Source organism: Lepidothrix coronata, unplaced genomic scaffold (genome assembly GCF_001604755.1).
Source record: "Lepidothrix coronata isolate B3197 unplaced genomic scaffold, Lepidothrix_coronata-1.0 Scaffold17, whole genome shotgun sequence".
Taxonomy (NCBI): domain Eukaryota; kingdom Metazoa; phylum Chordata; class Aves; order Passeriformes; family Pipridae; genus Lepidothrix; species Lepidothrix coronata.
Genome location: NW_016690197.1, coordinates 8,780,596 through 8,799,289, shown reverse-complemented (window position 1 = coordinate 8,799,289; position 18,694 = coordinate 8,780,596). Strand labels below are relative to the sequence as shown.

Below are 18,694 nucleotides of genomic sequence, written 5' to 3'. Positions count from 1 at the left end.
GGCCTAAAAGTGTATAAATCTAAAGCTGATTTTTTCTTTTCTGAAAAAAATTTGCGTCATATAATAAAATATGAATATTTTGTCTGTATGCAAAACAGATATTCTCTATACTGAGGAGTAAATTCCCCTGCTCTATTATGGAGGAAAAAGCCCCACACCTTCAATAGAAACTGTTTGTGTCAGCTTTCTATTTATACTGTTAATCTCATGCAACAAGTGTTTGCTCCTGCCAACAATACAGCTGTTGATGTGCTGAAAATCCATCCATTGTTCTTGCCTCAGAGCTCTGCCTGTCAGCTGAGACATGAAGGGAGCTCCACACCCTGTGAGTCTCAAAGTCATCCAGGTTGCCCTGACTTCTCCTTTTGTCAAACTACCTGGGGAAGAGTGCTGTTGACTTGGTGAGGGCAGAGTTAGGTGTGTGCAAAAGGCTTTTGTCTTTTTTTTTTTTTAATAATTCCTTGCAATTTTGAGCAAACCAGTATAATGTGGTCAAGCCACTATAACTAGGGCAAACCACTATAAATTAGCAAGCGTTTTTTGAACTTCACTCTTAACCTCCTGTTTTAAACTTCATTTGTGGGATAGTCTTTAAAAATGTAGCAACATACAACAGAGTAAATTGCTTTGTTTCTCCAGATATGCTTGCTACACTATTTATATTGAAGCTGCTCCCTTGGGTTAGTTCTCTTAATGCAAAATGGTGCTGGGAACAAGACACAGAAAGCTTTTGTCCCTGTGGGTTTTGAGGATGTGGCCATATCTCATTATTCTCAAGAAACAGCAAGAAAAAAGAGGATAAAAAATGCTTCATTGCAAATAGAATTTTGCAGCAAAAGAGCAAATTGAGTTTGACTCCTTTGAGGTAAAAGCCCTGCCCTCCCATAAGAGAACGAAGCTGAGATGTCCTAAATTTTTAAAGGAAATGGGATAATAAAGCTAAGTCTTTGACTTTGTCATTTATTTTCCCTAGAGAAGAAGCAGTCCACATATAATAAGCCCCTGAAGAGTTGACAGTGTCTTCCCTAGGATTCTATTATCTTATAATTGTTCTGTTACTGATCAACTTGAAATAGTAAGGTTTGTAGCACTGAGTGCAGGTGAATTTACTGAGCTGTCCTTTAAAACTGTGTTGTGCATGTCAAGTCAACTGATTCACAGTAAGCCCAAGAAGAGAGATTAAAGAAGAGATCAGTGTTATGTGGTGGCTCTCAGGGACATAGCCTAACTCTGTATTTCACTGGGCAGGTGAGGTTTCTGTCTTCTTCACAGTTGCCAGCATTTTAAACCTGTTCTGGAGGCTGGGATTTGAAATGTGCCACCAACCCAGATCTGATTCATCTCCTAGTTAACACTGTGGCCCAATCTGTGTGTCTGAACAGAACCAAGTAAACCTTGTGTTCATTTATTGCCTCTCCAGCTGCCTGTGGGGGCTTCATCACCAAGCTCAATGGGACCATTACTAGCCCTGGATGGCCCAAGGAATACCCTACTAACAAAAACTGCGTCTGGCAGGTGGTAGCTCCAGCCCAGTACCGGATCTCTCTGCAGTTCGAAGTGTTTGATCTGGAAGGCAATGATGTACGTAACCAGTCCCTGCATCTCAGAGGTGGGACTATTGGCTATACTCAGAACTGGATAAATCCTTGGGGTACAAGGGAGAGGAGGCTCTGTCTTACTGGTAGAGTAAGGCAGAATGACACGAATAACAATGATTGTTCTCCTTGAAGTCTGAATCAGCTTCCTCTATAGAGTGGAAGGATTAAGGCTGTTCTATTATAAATACATGTAATGGTTTAACCCCATCTGGCAACTGAACACCACACAACTGCTCGCTCACTTCCCCCCAGTGGAATGGGGTAAGAATTGGAAGGGTAAAAGTGAGAAAAGCTCATGCGTTGAGAGAAACAATTTAATAGATGAAGCAAAAGCCACACAAGCAAGCAAAGAAAAACAAGGAATTAATTCACTACTTCCAATGGGCAGGAAGGTGTTCAGCCATCCCCAGCAAAACAAGGCTCCATCACACACAATGGTTACTTGGGAAGACAAACACTGTCACTCTGAATGTTCCCCCTTCCTCCTTCTTCCCCCCACTTTACATACTGAGCATGATGTCATATGGTCTGGAATATCCCTTTGGTCAGTTAGGATCAGCTGTCCTGACTGTGTCCCTTCCCAACTCCTTGCACACTCCCAGCCTCCTTGCTGGTGGAATGCTATGAGAAGCAGAAAAGGCCTTGACTTGGAAGTGCTGCTCAGAAATAACAAAAACATCTTTATATTATCAACCCTGTTTTCAGCACAAATCCAAAACACAACCCCATACTAGCCATTGTGAAGAAAATTAAATCTACCCCAGCCAAAACCAGCACAATGGACTTCTTTTCTCTACCAGTTTTGCATAATTGTAGGTATTTTCCAGCCCTAATGTACCATCCCCCACTTCCCCAGTACTGCCTTTGCAGGAAAGTAATTGGAAATGAACAATAAAGTAGAGTTCTTCAAGGATAAATGAAATAACCAGTAAAAGAGGCTGTTCTCTGTCCTGCCAAGGGCAGGGTGGAGTTTGAACAAAGCATTCAGGTCTCATTTTCTGCACTGTAAATGGGAGCAGTGGCACTTCCTTAATTCAGTAGGCTGCTGAAGTTCATTCAACACTGTCAGGCTCTTGGATAAGCTAAATTATTTTAGCTAAATTAAATGGAACCATTGCTGTTTTGATAAACACAACTATGCTTTAAAATCAGGACAACAAGGGAAGGGGTGAGAAAACTGACAAAGGAGATTTTGGGGAAGTTAGGAGTGTGTTTGAGTTCCTTCTCTGTTTCTGTTCCTTCTCAGTGAAACCTCTGTCCCCTTCCTCTGAAATTCTCTGTTCCAAGTCCACAGAGCTGAGAAATCTTCTCTCTTGTCAGGTCTGTAAATATGACTATGTCGAGGTTCGTAGTGAGCTGGCTTCTGACTCCAAGCTACATGGCAGATTCTGTGGCTCAGAGAAGCCCGAAGTAATCACATCCTATGGCAACAACATGAGACTGGAGTTCAAATCAGACAACACGGTCTCCAAGAAAGGCTTTAAAGTTCACTACTTCTCTGGTACGTGGCTGTATCCTTTCACTTGCTTAGCTGTGTCTTCTGACCAAACCTCTTGGTTTTGATGAATTTTCTTCAACCCCCTGTTAGATCAGGCAGAGCCTGACATGGTTACATTTAAAAGCATGGTTCCTCTGTGCTGTGTCACCATCATCTTGGTTTCTCAGTGCAGTGTATAGTCCAGTTTCACAGTGTGGTGTCAGCAAGACGCATGGATTGCATCAATGCCTCCAGTCTTTCCACAGCAGGAAACAATGGGGAACCCAATTCTAGAAGTTATCTCTGTCCCTAGAGTCATTAAAGGAAAGCTTTTTCCTCTGAAACTAGAAGATTTACAAAATTTCCAGTAATGTTCTGTACAGCAATTATTGCCATCAAAGCAGTGTGTGCTAGTGGAAGTTCCTCGTCCTCTGTTCTGAATACTTTGTGTCAGTGATAGACCTTGTTGGCAGGCAGTTCTGGAGGTTAATTGTATGTCATTTGGAAGTAGAAATTCAATTTCATGCTGTCTTTTCAGCAGAGACCAAAGAGTATTAATGATTTTTGCAGAGGATGATCAGGCAAAACAGCCTTGAATTAAGACAGGTGCAGAGTAGAATCAGGGCTAGGGGTTTGACTTATTAAATCTAGCAGGAGGAATGATGAGGTCGGTATGTTTCATCTGGTAGTATGTTTGGGAGTGAGAAGACAGATGGGGTTAATGAGATCTAGGGAGGGCATTGTCCCAAGAAAAAATGGAGATAAACTGCTCATAATTTAAGTTGAACTGGAAACTATGAGCAGATCCTATGCTCAGAACAGTGAGATTGAGGAATATGGAGTCCTGAACATCCACTGGGGCATATTTCAGCTTCAGAGAGCAGCTCATACCTTAGATCTTCTTCCTATCTGGCTGTTTGTGCTTTTCAGACAGAGCTATTTAAAAATTGAGGCTCATCAGAGCACAAAGGAACTTGAAAATATAAAGGCTGGCCAGTAGATTTTTGCCTAAGCTAGTGAATTTATGTGATACTTTTCCTTGACTCTATTTTAAAAGTATGAGACACTGCTATATGCTTCTTTTAAACAGAAGTCTTTAACCATTAAACTTACATTATAAAATAAAGTACATTTGTGATGTATTTTATTAAATTATAGACAATTGAAGAGAATAGTGTCTGGGCTAAAAAGCTGACTGGACTAATCCAGCAGTAGAGGTTGAAGGTTTGCACTGCTATCTGCCAGCCTGGGTGTGGGGTTCCCAGTTGGTGACTGTGGTAGTCTGTCTCACTGTCAACTCAGTGTTTGTTGTTTTGATCCTACCCAGACAAGGATGAATGCTCCAAAGACAATGGTGGTTGCCAGCACGAATGTATCAACACCTTTGGGAGTTATACATGCCAGTGCAGAAATGGCTTCATGCTGCATGAAAATGGCCATGATTGTAAAGAAGGTAAGGTCCCCACTTCCTGCCCTCAGGAAAGCCAAGGTACTTCAAACATGGCTTGATTCAGGGTCCTTTCTGCCCTGTGTTGGCAGGAAGTTTGTACAATGTACTAGGCTGGGGCATCAAAAAAGCCCCAACTAGCTGAAAAACTGCCCAAGAAAAAGGGGTAGGGGGCTGACCCATTCCCCAGTCTTGACCTCTATATCACCATAGGGGAGACAGGGTGGGAATAAGAAGTTGGGCTAGCAAAAGGAGCAGTTGTGGGACATCACCATTAGACCGGTCACTGCTGCTTCATTCAATTATTGTGTTTGAGTCAGAAGAAAAAGGATGGGCTGATCTAACCATTTGCTGGTGCCAAAATTACCTTTCTTCCTGCACAACTACCCCTGCTCTGTGCTGCCATGGCCCTCCTGTGTATCGTCTCCGGTCCTTGTCTGATCTCTTCATGAGCTGATTCAGCTTTCCAAGTTGGCAAAACAATGTGAGGCTGAGATAGCACCAGAGTCAACACAGTGGAGGGGTTAACATCATCGCCCTGGGAGCAGGGCAGATGAGATGGAGGAGCAGAAGAATAATTAGGGAGTGAGGATGTAAATGAGGTCAGTGAGGCCCAGGGGAATGAGATGGTCCATTTCACCAGCTGCCAGGTTAGCTCAAAAAAGTATAGGACAAACCTACCAGAACTATGCAGTAATACTAAAAGGTCTTGTTTGGTGACTGAAGCCTTCCCTATCTTTGCCCTGTGGAGGGGTCTCAGTGGGCAGAGAGGAGCATGTAGGACACTAGATGGTTCCCATGTGAGACTTGCCTCAGTGTGCTCTCTCTCTCTCAAGCTGGTTGTGAGCACAAGCTGAGTGGTGCAGAGGGAATGATGAGCAGTCCCAACTGGCCTGACAAGTACCCCAGCCGGAAAGAGTGCACCTGGGACATCTCTGCAACACCTGGCCACCGAGTGAAAGTGGTGAGTAACCAGAGAGCGGGACTGTGAGGGGAGAAGCAGGCTGGGTTGTGAGGAGCTCAAGTGACTTCCCACCACCACTGTGTGAGCAGGAGGTTGATGCCTACATGTCCTGTTTGGGGCTCTTGGAGGAGAGCGTTGTGGGAGGCTGCCCTGGCTTGCAAAAGGGCAGAAGGTCTCAAGAGAGACACCAGGAGGGGAGAGGCAGCTTAGAGGATACTCCAGCAGATGACAACTGCGGAGTATTGCCCTCTGTTTACAGGCAATAACATGCCCTCCCACCCCTACCTCTTCTTGTGAACCACTTTGTTGGAGTGGTATCTAAATAAGGTGGTGGCTGAGCTGATCCCCAGCCCCTCTGAGGGACAGGCATTAGGGCCATTTTTCAACATGGCTTTATGGAAATGACAGGACATGCCCAAATCTGTGCCGACAGCCCAGGCACTGGGGGAAATAATCCCTGTGCTCAGTGGAAGTAATATTGAAGAACAGCCCATTTGGTGTGCTGGGCAGGGTTACCAGTGGAAAAAAATAAATGCTTATAAGGCTTGCAGTTGATAACTGTTGTCATGCACCTGTGTGAGGCAGCAAAGCTAAGGCAGCATGGCACATTGATATGGAATTCTGAGCTCTGCTACCCTGAGATCATTCTTGTCTGAAAGCACACTGTTCTGTGGGAGGAGTGGGACAGATGCACTGTTTGATCTGTTTCTCACTTGGTATTTCATCCTCTGCTAAATTGCATACTTAGATTTACAGATGTCTGTCTTAATTCTCCATATTCTTGCTGTAGACCTTCAGTGATTTTGAGATTGAACAGCACCAAGAATGTGCCTATGACCACTTAGAAATGTATGATGGACCCAACAGCAAGTCACCTATCCTTGGCCGCTTCTGTGGCAGCAAGAAACCAGACCCTGTAGTGGCTTCTACCAACAAGATGTTCCTCAGGTTTTACTCTGATGCTTCTGTGCAAAGGAGAGGTTTCCAGGCAAAGCATAGCACAGGTAAGCTAGTTGCCTGCCAATACCCCAGTGCCATAAGATATCATCAAGTCTCACTGCATTTTTTTACTAGGCAAAACCAAACACACTTTTCTCCCAAATAAGCTTAGCCCAAACTTTAACTGGTTTTATATTCAGTTCTCAGACCATTGCTGCCACAATACCATAAATACCAGCTTCCATAACAACTCAGAGGTCTCCTGGTATTGGACATTTCTGCTCATGCTCTTTTGTTTAAATTGGAGGTGTTTGATTGAGCAACAATCCCTTCTGTTCCACATCAACCATCGGAAAAGGAGGTGGTGCAGTTTAGTCCACGTACTGGCCCACACACAAAACAGGCCCACATTAGACTGATTATGGTAGAAGCAGAGCTGTGCTGTGGACAGACACAGCTTGATCCTCTTATCTGTGGCAGCCCAGAGGTGGGCGTGTTGTACCAACATTCACTTCTTTGAAATCCCTGCCACTGTAAACAGGTGAAATGTGCTCTGAGTGGCAGTGCATGAGAGACTGGTGAAGAGGCATCTTCCTCATTGGCTGCAGGAAAACTCTGTGTTAAAGTATACCCCTTCTGCACAAACACAGGGCTACTTTTATGTATTGTGTGGGCAGAAAAGGATTGTTTTGCTCCCCAGTTTTTTGATGTGCTTCAACTTCCTGCTGACAAAATACTTGGGGTCAGAATTTCAGCTACAGGACAAGTGCAAAGAACAAAGCAGTTGCTTTCTAAAACAATACGTTTTCCCAGAGTATAATGTGTCAAGAACCCCATCCTGCCAGTTTAAACTGGTCACCTCTTTCCATGCGTGTTCTGTACCAAAAGAACCAAGTTCCTCTTAGCTCTGTGGGTCTATGGATTCATGGGTGACTGGAGAATTCACTGTGGTGAACAACCACTATTTATGGTAGTTTGGTGCAGTGTTTAATTACCTTCCCTACTGTACTTCAAGCTGGAGGTCTTTTCTGCTCATGACCGGCCCAAAAGTGGGATGAGTCTTTCTTGTGAGGTAAGGCCTTTGAGAGACTGTTTTGTGCCCTTTTCTTCCTTCAGAGTGTGGTGGGCTCCTAAAGGCTGAAGTACGAACTAAGGAGCTATATTCCCATGCTCAGTTTGGGGACAACAACTACCCAGGTCAAGCCAACTGTGAATGGGTGATTGTAGCTGAAGATGGTTATGGGGTGGAGCTAATATTCCAGATATTCGAGATTGAGGAGGAGGCTGACTGTGGGTACGACTACATGGAGATTTATGATGGTTACGACAGCACTGCACCCCGTCTGGGACGCTTCTGTGGCTCAGGGGTAAGCCATGATGGTGGTGATTTCTTAGGGATCACTGGGGGTGGCAAGGAAGAATACTGTCATACCATTTCTGGAGAGGGGCAGCTGTCACAAACTGGTAATGAGAATGCTTTTTGACTGGGTTTTGTTTCTTCCCCTTTGGCTGGAGATCACAGCCATTTTATCTGATGCACAGAGTTGGCTGGAAAATGGTGCTGACGGATAGTTCCTTTTTAGCCCAGGGCCATGTACAGCAGCACAAGACTGCTGCACTGCTGTGCCCTAGCCCTACCACAAAAGTGATGTGTAAATGTGAGAAACAGCTTCCAAAGGGCAGTTTCAGTCACTTCCTGCCTGAAGCCAGGTTATGTTGTGGCCATGCTATGCCAAGGGCGAACAGTGGAGGGACTTACAGAGCTGCTGGTTGACTCTAGAATGGCATTGTTGTCTCCTAAACTGTTACCTGCAACCCCATTAACAGGAGTGACTCTAGCATGAGTGATGGTGTGTGGTTTTTAAAATCAGAGGGTCTGTGTTTGATTTCTCTAGGACTTCAGCAATGAAATGGAGAAGGTTCTTATTGAATTTAAAGAGAGACAATCAGGGAGTAGGTATGGAAGAAGTCCTCACAAACTGGGGAAATGGTCTGGAATATAAACAAAGGCATAGCAGCTCAGTGTGAAAAAGTTCAGGGCAGCAGAGTAGTAATGTACCTACCTGCACACTGACAAATGAAGAATGGCTGGGAAAGTGTTGGTCCTGCAGAGAAGCACAGGGACATTGTAGCAGCTCACAGCAGTGTGGGAGATAACCAGAGTTGTCATGAAATATAAGTACCTAAGTCGTTTTGCTGCTAATGAACCCTGGGAGAGCCTCAGCTGCCAAACAGGGTCCAGTTTGTATTGTGTCATTTCCTGAAAAGATAATGGCAAATTAGAGTAAACCTGAAAACTGGAACAAGAATATCCAGAAAGTCCTGTGAAAAAAATAACTGGAAGAACTGAGATTGTAGATTGGACTGGCATCAGTCTTCAAACATAAAGAGCAAGGAAAATATGCATGGGAAGGCAGATCAGGGCAGGAGGTACTGAGCACTCAGTCTGCACATTTACTGGCCAATCCGTCTTCACTGTGAGCTTAAACTCTATTATCATAGTGCAGGCAGTTATTTAGTCTGTAGACTTGACCACTATGTACTGTCTTCTTTCCTTTTCTGCAGCCTCTGGAAGAAATCTACTCAGCAGGGGATTCCATCATGATTCGATTCCATACAGATGACACCATCAACAAGAAAGGCTTTCATGCCCGATACATAAGTACCAAATTTCAGGATGCATTGCACATGAGAAAGTAGTTTGACTGCTCCTCACAGACATTCCCCATATGAAGATTGAGACATTTAACTGTGATCTTTGTCCTTTTTTTTTTTAAAGCTTCTGTGCACCTGGCCAAAAGCAGTGTACAGTATTTTCTGTAACTAAAACTAAATCCAGTCTCAAAGGTTTGCCTCTGCAATTATTAGCATGACCCTTTCTTGTTAACATACCCAGGACCAAAAAATTGTCTTCTAATCATACCTGCCAGGGCATAAACATTGTATTTTGCACAACTTGCCATGAGGCTGAGTAAGACTGAACTTGAATTGAGAAAAGCCTTCGTCTCTTGCATATCTTGTTTCTAGGTGATAATTCCCAAGCACCCACATGAGCTGTCTGAACATATTTTCTGATGCAGGTGATGTGGACAGATACCCAGTAGGATTTCTTCAAAGGACTTTTTGAGCCACCCACTCTCCCCTACCAGCCTAAAATACTCTGTGCAATAAGAGAACAACGAGATGGCTGGACATCCATCACTCCTTCTGTCCCTTCTATTTATTGTCTTGCTTATTGTTGAGTGGAGAGCAAGGCAGGGGACAGGGACAATTTTTTTAGAGCTGCTAGCTACTTAGATCCCAGTAAATGAGACAGGCCCAGTGTCTGATTAGTGGTAATTTGTCGTGATGTACATTGAATGGAGGTACTTCGATGTAGTGCCCAAGGGAAAGGTGGTGGCTGATATGGAAATGCTGTGGTGGAATGCAAAGCATGACTGTGATGGTGGCAAAGCTTAGTAACAGGAACACTGACAGCATGCTCCAGTTACACCACCAGGGAAAGCAGCTCAGAGAGCTGTGGCAGCAGTCCAGGCCTTATCTTAAATAAGGGATCTCTCTCCTCCTCACTCTACCCACGCCTGCTTTCTCAGCCTTCTTTTCACTGCTTCCTTTGCTTACTACCATTTCCCTGTGAGCCCTTCCTTTTCACAGCTGAGCTGCTCTCCCCAGGGCTGCCCACCACAATGTAGGAGTGCTCTGCAACATCTGCTAGCTGGAGCATGTCACTGAAGGGAATACTGGGGCAGAGGGAGCCTGGGTGTCCCTGAGGCAGAGGGTCACAGGCCATGCTACGGGTCAGCTCTGGTGAGCTGTGGGAACCTGTCAAACATATGCAACCTGCAGGCACGGGACTAGGAACAGAAGAGCTCTTCTGGTTTCTGCTTCCTCCTCGTTCGTCACTGGTGCATGGCCCAGTCTCTTAATTTCATGGCAAGGGTGCAAGTGAGATGGTGACTTAGAGCACTTTGGGCTATAAGGCTCAGACCTGCTCTTGTTTGCTCATGGAAGCTACCATAGGCTTGAAGAATTAAAAGGTAGCTTGACACTTCTTTGGGAAAAAAGTAGGGAAAACTGTGCTTTTGGGGGAACCACCGTAATTGAACTGTTGATATGGGAGTTAAAAAAAAGACTTTATTCTGAATGTTTCATTAAGGCACTCATGGGCAATTATGAGCTAAAAGCTGAGGTGTGTTAGCTTTAATAAAGTATTTATAATCCAAGGATTACTATGTTTACATAACCAATGTGCTGTCAGGCTCCGAGATGACACCTCCTTTCTGGTGTACCACTGTGGAGAAGTATGGGGCCAGCGCCACTGTCAGGCACAAACGACATTCCTGGAGATGAGGGCATTTTCAGATGGATAATAAATAGACTCAGCCCTCTCCAGAAATCCTTGAACAGGATATGGTCCAAGTATTGTGAATACTAGGAGAAGCAAATGCATGAAAATATTTTCTTGCTTAGAACAAGAAAAGTAAAGTAATTTATACACACACATGGAAGATTATATGTATATATAAAATGTGCATGTAGAAGACCAGTAGTCAAAGCCTTAATAAGTGTAAAGTGAACAATACTGTACCACTGACTATAGCTTTATTGCAGGCTGTATAAAATCACGTTATCTCTGTTTTGGTTTTGATTTTTTGTTTGTGTTTTGGGTTTTTTTTAGCTCTGCTTTGTTTCTTTTTTTCAAATTTTGAGGCCTTCTTACAGGCAAGACCTCTGATCTCAAGCTGTTTGACCATGCAGGTCTGGGGAAGTGAGCACTGATAGACGAGGTGTGTGTTTATCCTTCTTTTCCTTGCTCCAGTTCAAGCAAAATTACAGTGACTCAGGTCTGGAAATAAAATGTGACATCAGTGCCTCTGAAACAGAAGCAAAGTTTCAGGTGGCAAGCAGCAGTTCAAGTTTCCTGACCCTGTAGTGGCAGCAATGGCTCTAGGGAAAAGTGACTGTAGCAGCTGTAGACATGTACTTTAACATCTCTGTTCGTTGTTCTGGTAATTTCCCATCTACCCCAGACTGGTTTGTTTCAGATGCTTGCAGTGTGGTTTGACAGATGTACTAGACTCATTAGCATTCATCCAGGTGTCTCTTGTGACAGTGTGCTCGCAACTGTTGTACTGTGCATTTCAACCAATGATCTATGTAGAATATTTCTGCTGTACTGACTGGACCTAGCAGTCAATAATTCTAAACGTGTGAAATTTTCTTAAGAAAAAAAATGTCAGACCCTCTAATGTGTGAGTATGTATTCTGGTCTTTGTGTGGTTTTTACATTTCACTAACTAAAATAATTTTTTAGAGGGGAAGGAGAGGAGGGTATGGGGGCAATCATAAATGTACCTGTGCCCAGAACGAGTGAGTGAGTCTCTTCATTCATTAAAGACTGTGGATTCAGTTGCACATTCTGTTGTATGCATGCATTTTCCACTTCTTCAAGGGGAGGAAATTTGTTACTATATTCCTTGTTCTGCCAACTGTTGTTTGTGTCTTCTGCTAATACCAGGTGGGATTTACTCTCTGCAGGAAGTGCTTTCCTGTGAGCCTTTAGGCTTCTCTCGCTTTTGCAATCAAGAGAGCATTAGTAAGTGGGGCAGAGAAACAAGTTGTTCAGCCAAAGAGCTACATCGTTGTTTCGTGTTGCGCACTTACACTTTAGTGGGCTGAGATACAGATCTGCACTGATAAACATTAGAGATCTGGTAATTAGTCCATAAGTATACCTCAAAGGATGAGGCTCATTTGCTACACTACAGGCTATGGCCTTCATCAGCAGGTCCCAAAGACAAGAGACATGAAACTCCTGTGCAAAGGACAGCAGGATGAGCATGAGGCAGATGTTCCGTATTGCAAAGTTGTGGTCCATGCACCATGGCAGCCAAATGCCGATAGGTAGAACCTAAAATGCTTTTCTTCCTCTTTCTGTCTAGTGCTTGATGTCTACCCTGCTTGCTAAGAACCATGTCTGTGTTCTTTCCCCAACACATACCTAGTTCATCTGTGACCTACCACCTAGAACATTTCCTGTGGTGTGTCAAAGCTACCCAAACCTTCATGGTGACTGAATTTCCTCCCAGCTGTTCCCAAAGGCAAAGCAGCAACGGATATGAAGAAAGGAATAAGCATCCCCATGTAGCCTCCTGCATCAGAGTACCATGGCACAGTATGACCCTGGAATGAACCTAGAGGCTGACAGTCAAGACAGTAGGTAGACATGATTTCCAAAATGACACCCATGAGTCTTCAGTCATATGGATAGTTACAAAGCAAAGCAATGTTGAAACATTAGAAATGATGCAGCCCAAGTGAAGCTGGTAGGAAATGGGAGGTAAAATAGAAGGTGGGATATGAACTGGAGTCATAGCTGTTAAAGAAACACACAGACATTTGCGGTTACAGCAAGATAGATTCTTACTGTGTGCATGATCTACCTATTGCGTGTGTAAAGATCTTTTGCAGGTTTGTAGTTTCTCTACTGTTCAACTATCATGTTCCCTTAATATCTCTTTCCACACTGTCTGCCACCAGTGCTGTGACAGGGCTGGTCCTTTTTTTCTCTACTTACTTATAGAAACAGGACTTAATTTTCCAGAAAGTGCCCGAAGACCATCCAGTCACTGTGTGTGAGTTGATAAAGATTCTGCATCCTTTAAAAACGCAAGTACCCAGTGGCACAACTCACTTCAGATAAAGAATGATGCCTCAGACCAGACAGGCTTGTTGGTCTCAGCATTAAGCCAGCAGAAATCCTTCACTTTGTTCTGACATTTCTAACAGGTGCTCTGGCAGATAAGGTGCTAGCCTTAGAAACCAAAAGCAGGATTCCCCTCAAGCTGATCTGTGGCTCACCCTAAGCACACTCTTGGAGCCAGGAGCTCTTATTTGCCATGTATCTGGCAGAGAAGAGGTGGAGTCTCCAGTACCCTGAAGCCCAGCTTCCCAGGTGCATGCCAGACCCTGCTCCTGGCAGGGACTTGGCTCTGTCAGGTGTGCTGGGACCCAGCCAGGTTGTCTGAGTCAGCCCAAGAGAAATGCCATCATCTCTTCCTCTTTACAGGTCCACAGTTTGTGTATTAGGAGGAAGAGAAACTCATCTTAAAACGAGCACTAACCCTGGCATTGGGCAGTCTGCTGTTACTGCATGCAGGGATTTCTCGGGGAGAAGAGCAAAATGGTGAGTAGGAGTTGGCTGGCTTTGTTTGGATGGAAGTAGTGAGAGGATGAGGACATCAGAGAGCAGAAGAGGTGAGGCCACTGAACCGGTTATCTATCGGTTGAAAAGCTCCCTGGGGTGTTTAACCCTCCCATTCTCTGCCCTGACCAGATCAGTCAAGCTGATTGTTTGCTGTGCATTTCCTTATGGTGCAACAGATAGGTTCAGATATCTGCTTGGATTTTAACATCTGCCCCAGCTTTTCTGTCCTGGTGGTATTGCCTGGTCTTAGGGCAGTTGGAGCAAAGAGGACACTGATGCCCTGAATCATGAAGTGGACCCTTCAGGAGATTTCTTGTCCTGGGAGCTGAAACACACTGGTATCTGTTTAAAAATGGCCAGGTGAGAGTGGCTGAGAGTGAAACCTCCCTCCTCCCAGCAGCTAGCTGACTCTGGGCTAAAGCAACATTCTCCTCTGAAATGTAATAATGAACTAATTCCATGAGCATTCACTGATCAACGGAAGACTTATGGAAGTGCAGCACAAAGTTACTTGTTAATGGCATACAAACAGAAATAATATATTAATGGCTTTGATCTCTCTAACCTCTGTTGGTCTTCTCTCAGTTCCCCCTATTGGTCCCCTTGGGATCTCCCTTTGTCTCTCTTCCTCAGCCTTACTCAGTGAATGGCCTGTGCCAGCTCCATCCAAGAACTGGTGAGTTGTTACCCATGGAGCTGTATAGGCACCAAAGAGGGAGCGGTCCCTGCCCATCAGCAATCACAGTTTGAGCAAGTGCAAGAAGAGCTAGGGAAAATGGAGTATTATCTGTATGCTGGACAGTTGATGCTGAGAGGTGGAAGCATCTGTGTTAAAACTGAGATGTAAATCCAGAGCACCTGATCATCGGATGTGTGTTAATTGCATTCATCCAACTCCCCTCCCTTCCATGAGAGGCTCTCTGCACTGAGATGCAGGGTCCCAGTGATATGGGCTTGGCTGGGAAAGAGGCCTGTCTCCTTGTGGTCTCTCCTTCTCTTTCCAGGTCTGCAGGATGCTATGAGTTACTGAATGGCAAGAAGGGAGAGGGAAGGGTTGCAATGTTTAGTTTTTCCCTCAGCTGCAGTAAAAGGTTTTCTCTCACCCAAGATGTGCTCTTGGCAGGCAGTCGATGCTGTTGGGAAACCTACCTGACTCGTATCAGAGTAACTGGTACTCAGAGCCCCTTAAAAGTTACTCTGGAGTAGTCAGGGTAACCTGTGAGCAAAAGCAGGAGCAGTGCAGGCATAGAAAGATCTCACAGTATTTAGTTACATTCACTTTACATTTAGAAATTTCAGAGCAATGGTCCGGAGTTTTAATCAGGAGGATTAGAAGCATCCTCTGCTTTCTTTTTTTAAGTAACTAAATTGGAGGTCAATTGTTATCTTCATGTCTCTCCTGATGAGGCTAAATACAAACTTGTATACTGATCCATTTTTGCAAGTAACTTGAGACACTGGCTTTAAACCATGGGACAACTGAAAGAAACAGCCTATTTTTCAGTGTCTTGCTATGGCTTTCTATATTTGCTTGCTAGCAGGTTAGACACTTCAGTTTCCAAATATGAAGTCTTAGGATATCCCAAATCTTGAATTTTGTAATTCAAGTCAGAAGAGAGCACAAATACCCACTGCCCTGCAAGTCACCTGTTAGAGATTTAAGGGCAGAACTAGGTTTTTCCTTTAAATAAGGAGTTATATGGTCTATCTTCTTGTGTCCCACCTTAAGAAACTAAGTATTTAACCCTGGTGATGGAATAAGCCAGGAAAAACATTTCTTCTCAAATCAAGGGCTACCAATCAGGTTATTGTGAGTAACAGACCTATTCCATTGCATACACAAATGTAGTTTCACAAAGAACTTGACCTGAGAAAGGTGACCATATGTAAATATATTATTGATGTGGCTTTTTCTATTCAAACTTTCACTTAACTTGCATGCACAGCCCTAGAAATAATAATGAAGTTCATTAAGTGCACTGTCTTTAGCCAAGAAGAAAGAAATAAATTTACAGTTTCAGAGAAGGGGCAGGTATGAAAATCCAAGCTCAAATTAACAAATCAGCTATTCACAAAGCTGTGGTTTAGTGAGTAAGTCCAAGGAAGGCAGAGTATGAAATCTGGGTGAGAAATGTCTGCTATATTTCATTCCCAGTTGGCAGCCTGGATGCAGCAGTACCTGCACCTCTAAGTAGAGTTTGAAAGAGATCCTTTTCACTCAGTGGCCGATTGCTAGCTGTGTCTGCATGCCAAGAGGCATTTCACAACATCTGCGGTCCCATAGCTAAGCTGTTCAAAGGTTAAACTTCCAGTACAGTGTTCATTGCTTGCATATAAAGGCCACATTTCTAAACAAACCTCCAGCTGGTATCTGTAATGGGAGGATAAATTCTGGATCTTTTGGTAATCTCACCCCCTCTTTGACTTTGTTGTGGATTATGGTCCTCAACACATAGTGCTGTGCCCCGCTCCTAGACTACAGGACTTGGACTGATCCAAATCTCTCATGACTCGCATCTTGAGCCTTCCTTCTCCACAACCTGCTATTGACAAGCTTTCACTGCACTGACCTCCTGCTTTGAAGAACCAGGCTCTCCCTTCCTCAGTGCATGGCAACAGAACTTCTGCAGGCAGAAAAAGGACAGCTTTCTGCCAGCTCCCTCTCTGCTGGCTTTTTGTGGATGCAAAGCAAAGCTCTTTTGCCCTTTTCCTGACACTTTGCAGAGCACCAATCTCAGCTGCAAGGGAGACCTCAGCAGCTTTGCTCTTTCTCTTCAGTTTATTTAATTCTTACACGTTTCTAGGACTGACTGGTGTTCTCACGTAAGTGTCTTAAAGGAGCTGTTTCATACAGAAGTGCATATTAATTGCCCCTGGATTATAGGAGAGGCTCCTGCAACTGCTTGTCCCAATAACCCATGTCTGAAGCTAAGCTTCTTCTCAGTACTACTCCCATCACTAGCACTGATCCCTGCAGGCAGCCCCAGCTGCCCATAGAGCTCCCCATATAATGTGCCCAGTATTGCTTCCAGCAGTAATGCTGCACCAGCAAAAGAAGCTAAGAGCAGCTTTCAACTGTCTCCAAGCGTCTTTTTACATTCCTCTCGGATGGCAGAGTCTCTATATCCCATCTAACTGACAGACAGCACATCTAACAGAGATTCTTCTGAATACTTCCCTTTCTATGTGTGGGAACAATCTGGTCAGCGAGGAGTTAATATGTTTCTGTCATTTTCATCTGTCCTTGAATCTACAGAAGCAGACACATGAGATTAGTGTGCGACTCAAAGGTTGCAGGTGCAAGTCCTTGCTGGTTTACAAGCTACTGTTGTACTCCGGGTCCCAAACTACAGTGGGGTTACACAGCCTTACCCTTTCTTACTCGGGAGCTGTTGGCATAAATGCCAGTGTAATTAAACAACAAGGCCCCTGACTACTCAGAGGCCTTACATGGTATAAACAATTCAGGCAAACCAGTTCATGTTTCCTCATATCTTCAACAGCATGACAGAGTTTTTGTTTTCTCTGGAGTAACTAGCATGCCTGCCCTGTTCAGCTCAAATTACTATATTCTCATGTTATCATTTCCAGTCACTTCAGAAGCACCCCTCCCCATTCCATACCTGGCCAGAAGCATCTCCCAATTGCTAATATTCAGTTCTGATTTTCTTTTGTTTGTTTGTTTGTTTGTTTGTTTTGTTTTGCTTTTGTTGTTTGCTTTGGTTTGTTTTGTTTGGGGGTTTTGTTTGGTTTTGTTTTATTTCTCTACAGGAGACATCAGAGTCATTCTCATGGTTTTACAATCCAACAGTAAATTTGGTAAATACACTGCTTAGGCTGAAGATCAGCTAGCTGCACACCATCACCTTATCTGTAGGAGGAGGGGGTGGAATTCTGGAAGAGAAATTTCTGCTTTTATGAGTGAGTGTTGATGTGGATGTTCTGACAGACTGTCCTAATGATGCTGATGGTATTTTGTAGCAATAAAGAAAGGTGAGAGTCTTAAAGTACCCAGATTCCTGCATTTGTGCCTGTTTTCCTGTTTATTTAAAAATTATCAAATCCAGCTAGAAGTTATTTTGCTAAGCCTACTGTAATGCAACAGAACTTCTTTCCTGCTCCTTTCACCAAAGGGAATGTGTGTGTTGTTTCAGATTTCATTTCTGTTTTCTCACAGTGGGAGAGGGGATGGTGAGGGGAGCAGGGCACCAGCCATCACAGCAGTTACCAGACGGTCCTTTACATGTCCTGACACTCATTTAAGATACATGTCATAGCCAATTCTTTGGTAAAAGACACAAGGTTCTTCTCTCTCCACCAGAAGTTGTGGGCCTGCAAAGAACTGGTATTTCTAATCCTACCTTCCTGCTTGCTATATTGTGAAATGTAGTCTCTGTTCTGATGCACAGACCCTTTCTGGTTTTGCATCCTCCCAGTCAGGGTTCAATGGCATTTCACTGCTTTGTTATCCAGCCAGGAATCAGTCGGTTGCTTTTTTCTGCTGAATCATAGTCATTGTGTACAATCAGTCCAGCCACAGCCTGCCCCAGAATGGGGAAAGGCAATTTTCTGACTGCTGAGTTGCTGAAAGATGACTGTAGATGTGGGTATTGATCATGGCTATTCTTTGTTAAACAGAGCATCTGTTATCTGCGGGGTCCAGAGAAGACCCATCTGGCCTGTGGCCTTTGAGGGAACGTGTTCAGCTCTCGACCTCTGGCCTGTTCCCAGAGCCCTCTCCCCAGGGCTGTCTGAGGTGGATGCTGGGTCCTGCAGCTCTCAGCAGCAGCAATGTCAGCTTGAGATGGTGGGTCAGTCTGGGAGAGGGGAGAAGAGAGGCACCTGCTGTCATCACTGCCTGTGTGGTGGACTTCCTTTTTGCTGGAGCTGCCTCATAATTTGGAGCTGAGTGTGACATTTTGCAATGGGTAGAAAATGCCTGAGGGTTTTGTGTTAGGGCACACGAGGTTTGCTAGAGCCCTGCACATGCATCTAGGCAAGGCCGTGCAGGCAGTTGCCTCCAGCACCGTGGGAAGGACAGAGAGCAGACTGTTACAAAAAC

The 18,694-nt window shown here is 44.3% G+C and overlaps 1 protein-coding gene across 4 annotated transcripts in view; it reads left to right on the top strand.

The window, feature by feature from the left end:
- Window positions 1–11,840, top strand: part of TLL2 (tolloid like 2) — a 90,751-nt gene extending 78,911 nt beyond the window's left edge. For 2 of the 4 annotated variants that reach the window (XM_017807204.1, XM_017807201.1), the window contains 7 exons: window positions 1,421–1,581; window positions 2,919–3,099; window positions 4,403–4,528; window positions 5,359–5,486; window positions 6,277–6,490; window positions 7,542–7,792; window positions 8,991–11,840. In XM_017807204.1, the coding sequence (XP_017662693.1) occupies window positions 1,421–1,581; window positions 2,919–3,099; window positions 4,403–4,528; window positions 5,359–5,486; window positions 6,277–6,490; window positions 7,542–7,792; window positions 8,991–9,125 (1,196 nt within the window). In that variant the 3' untranslated portion in view covers window positions 9,126–11,840. The remainder of the gene's footprint in view (window positions 1–1,420; window positions 1,582–2,918; window positions 3,100–4,402; window positions 4,529–5,358; window positions 5,487–6,276; window positions 6,491–7,541; window positions 7,793–8,990) is intronic. The other 2 variants (XM_017807202.1, XM_017807203.1) reach the window with 1 other exon arrangement.
- Window positions 11,841–18,694: the final 6,854 nt, after the last annotated feature.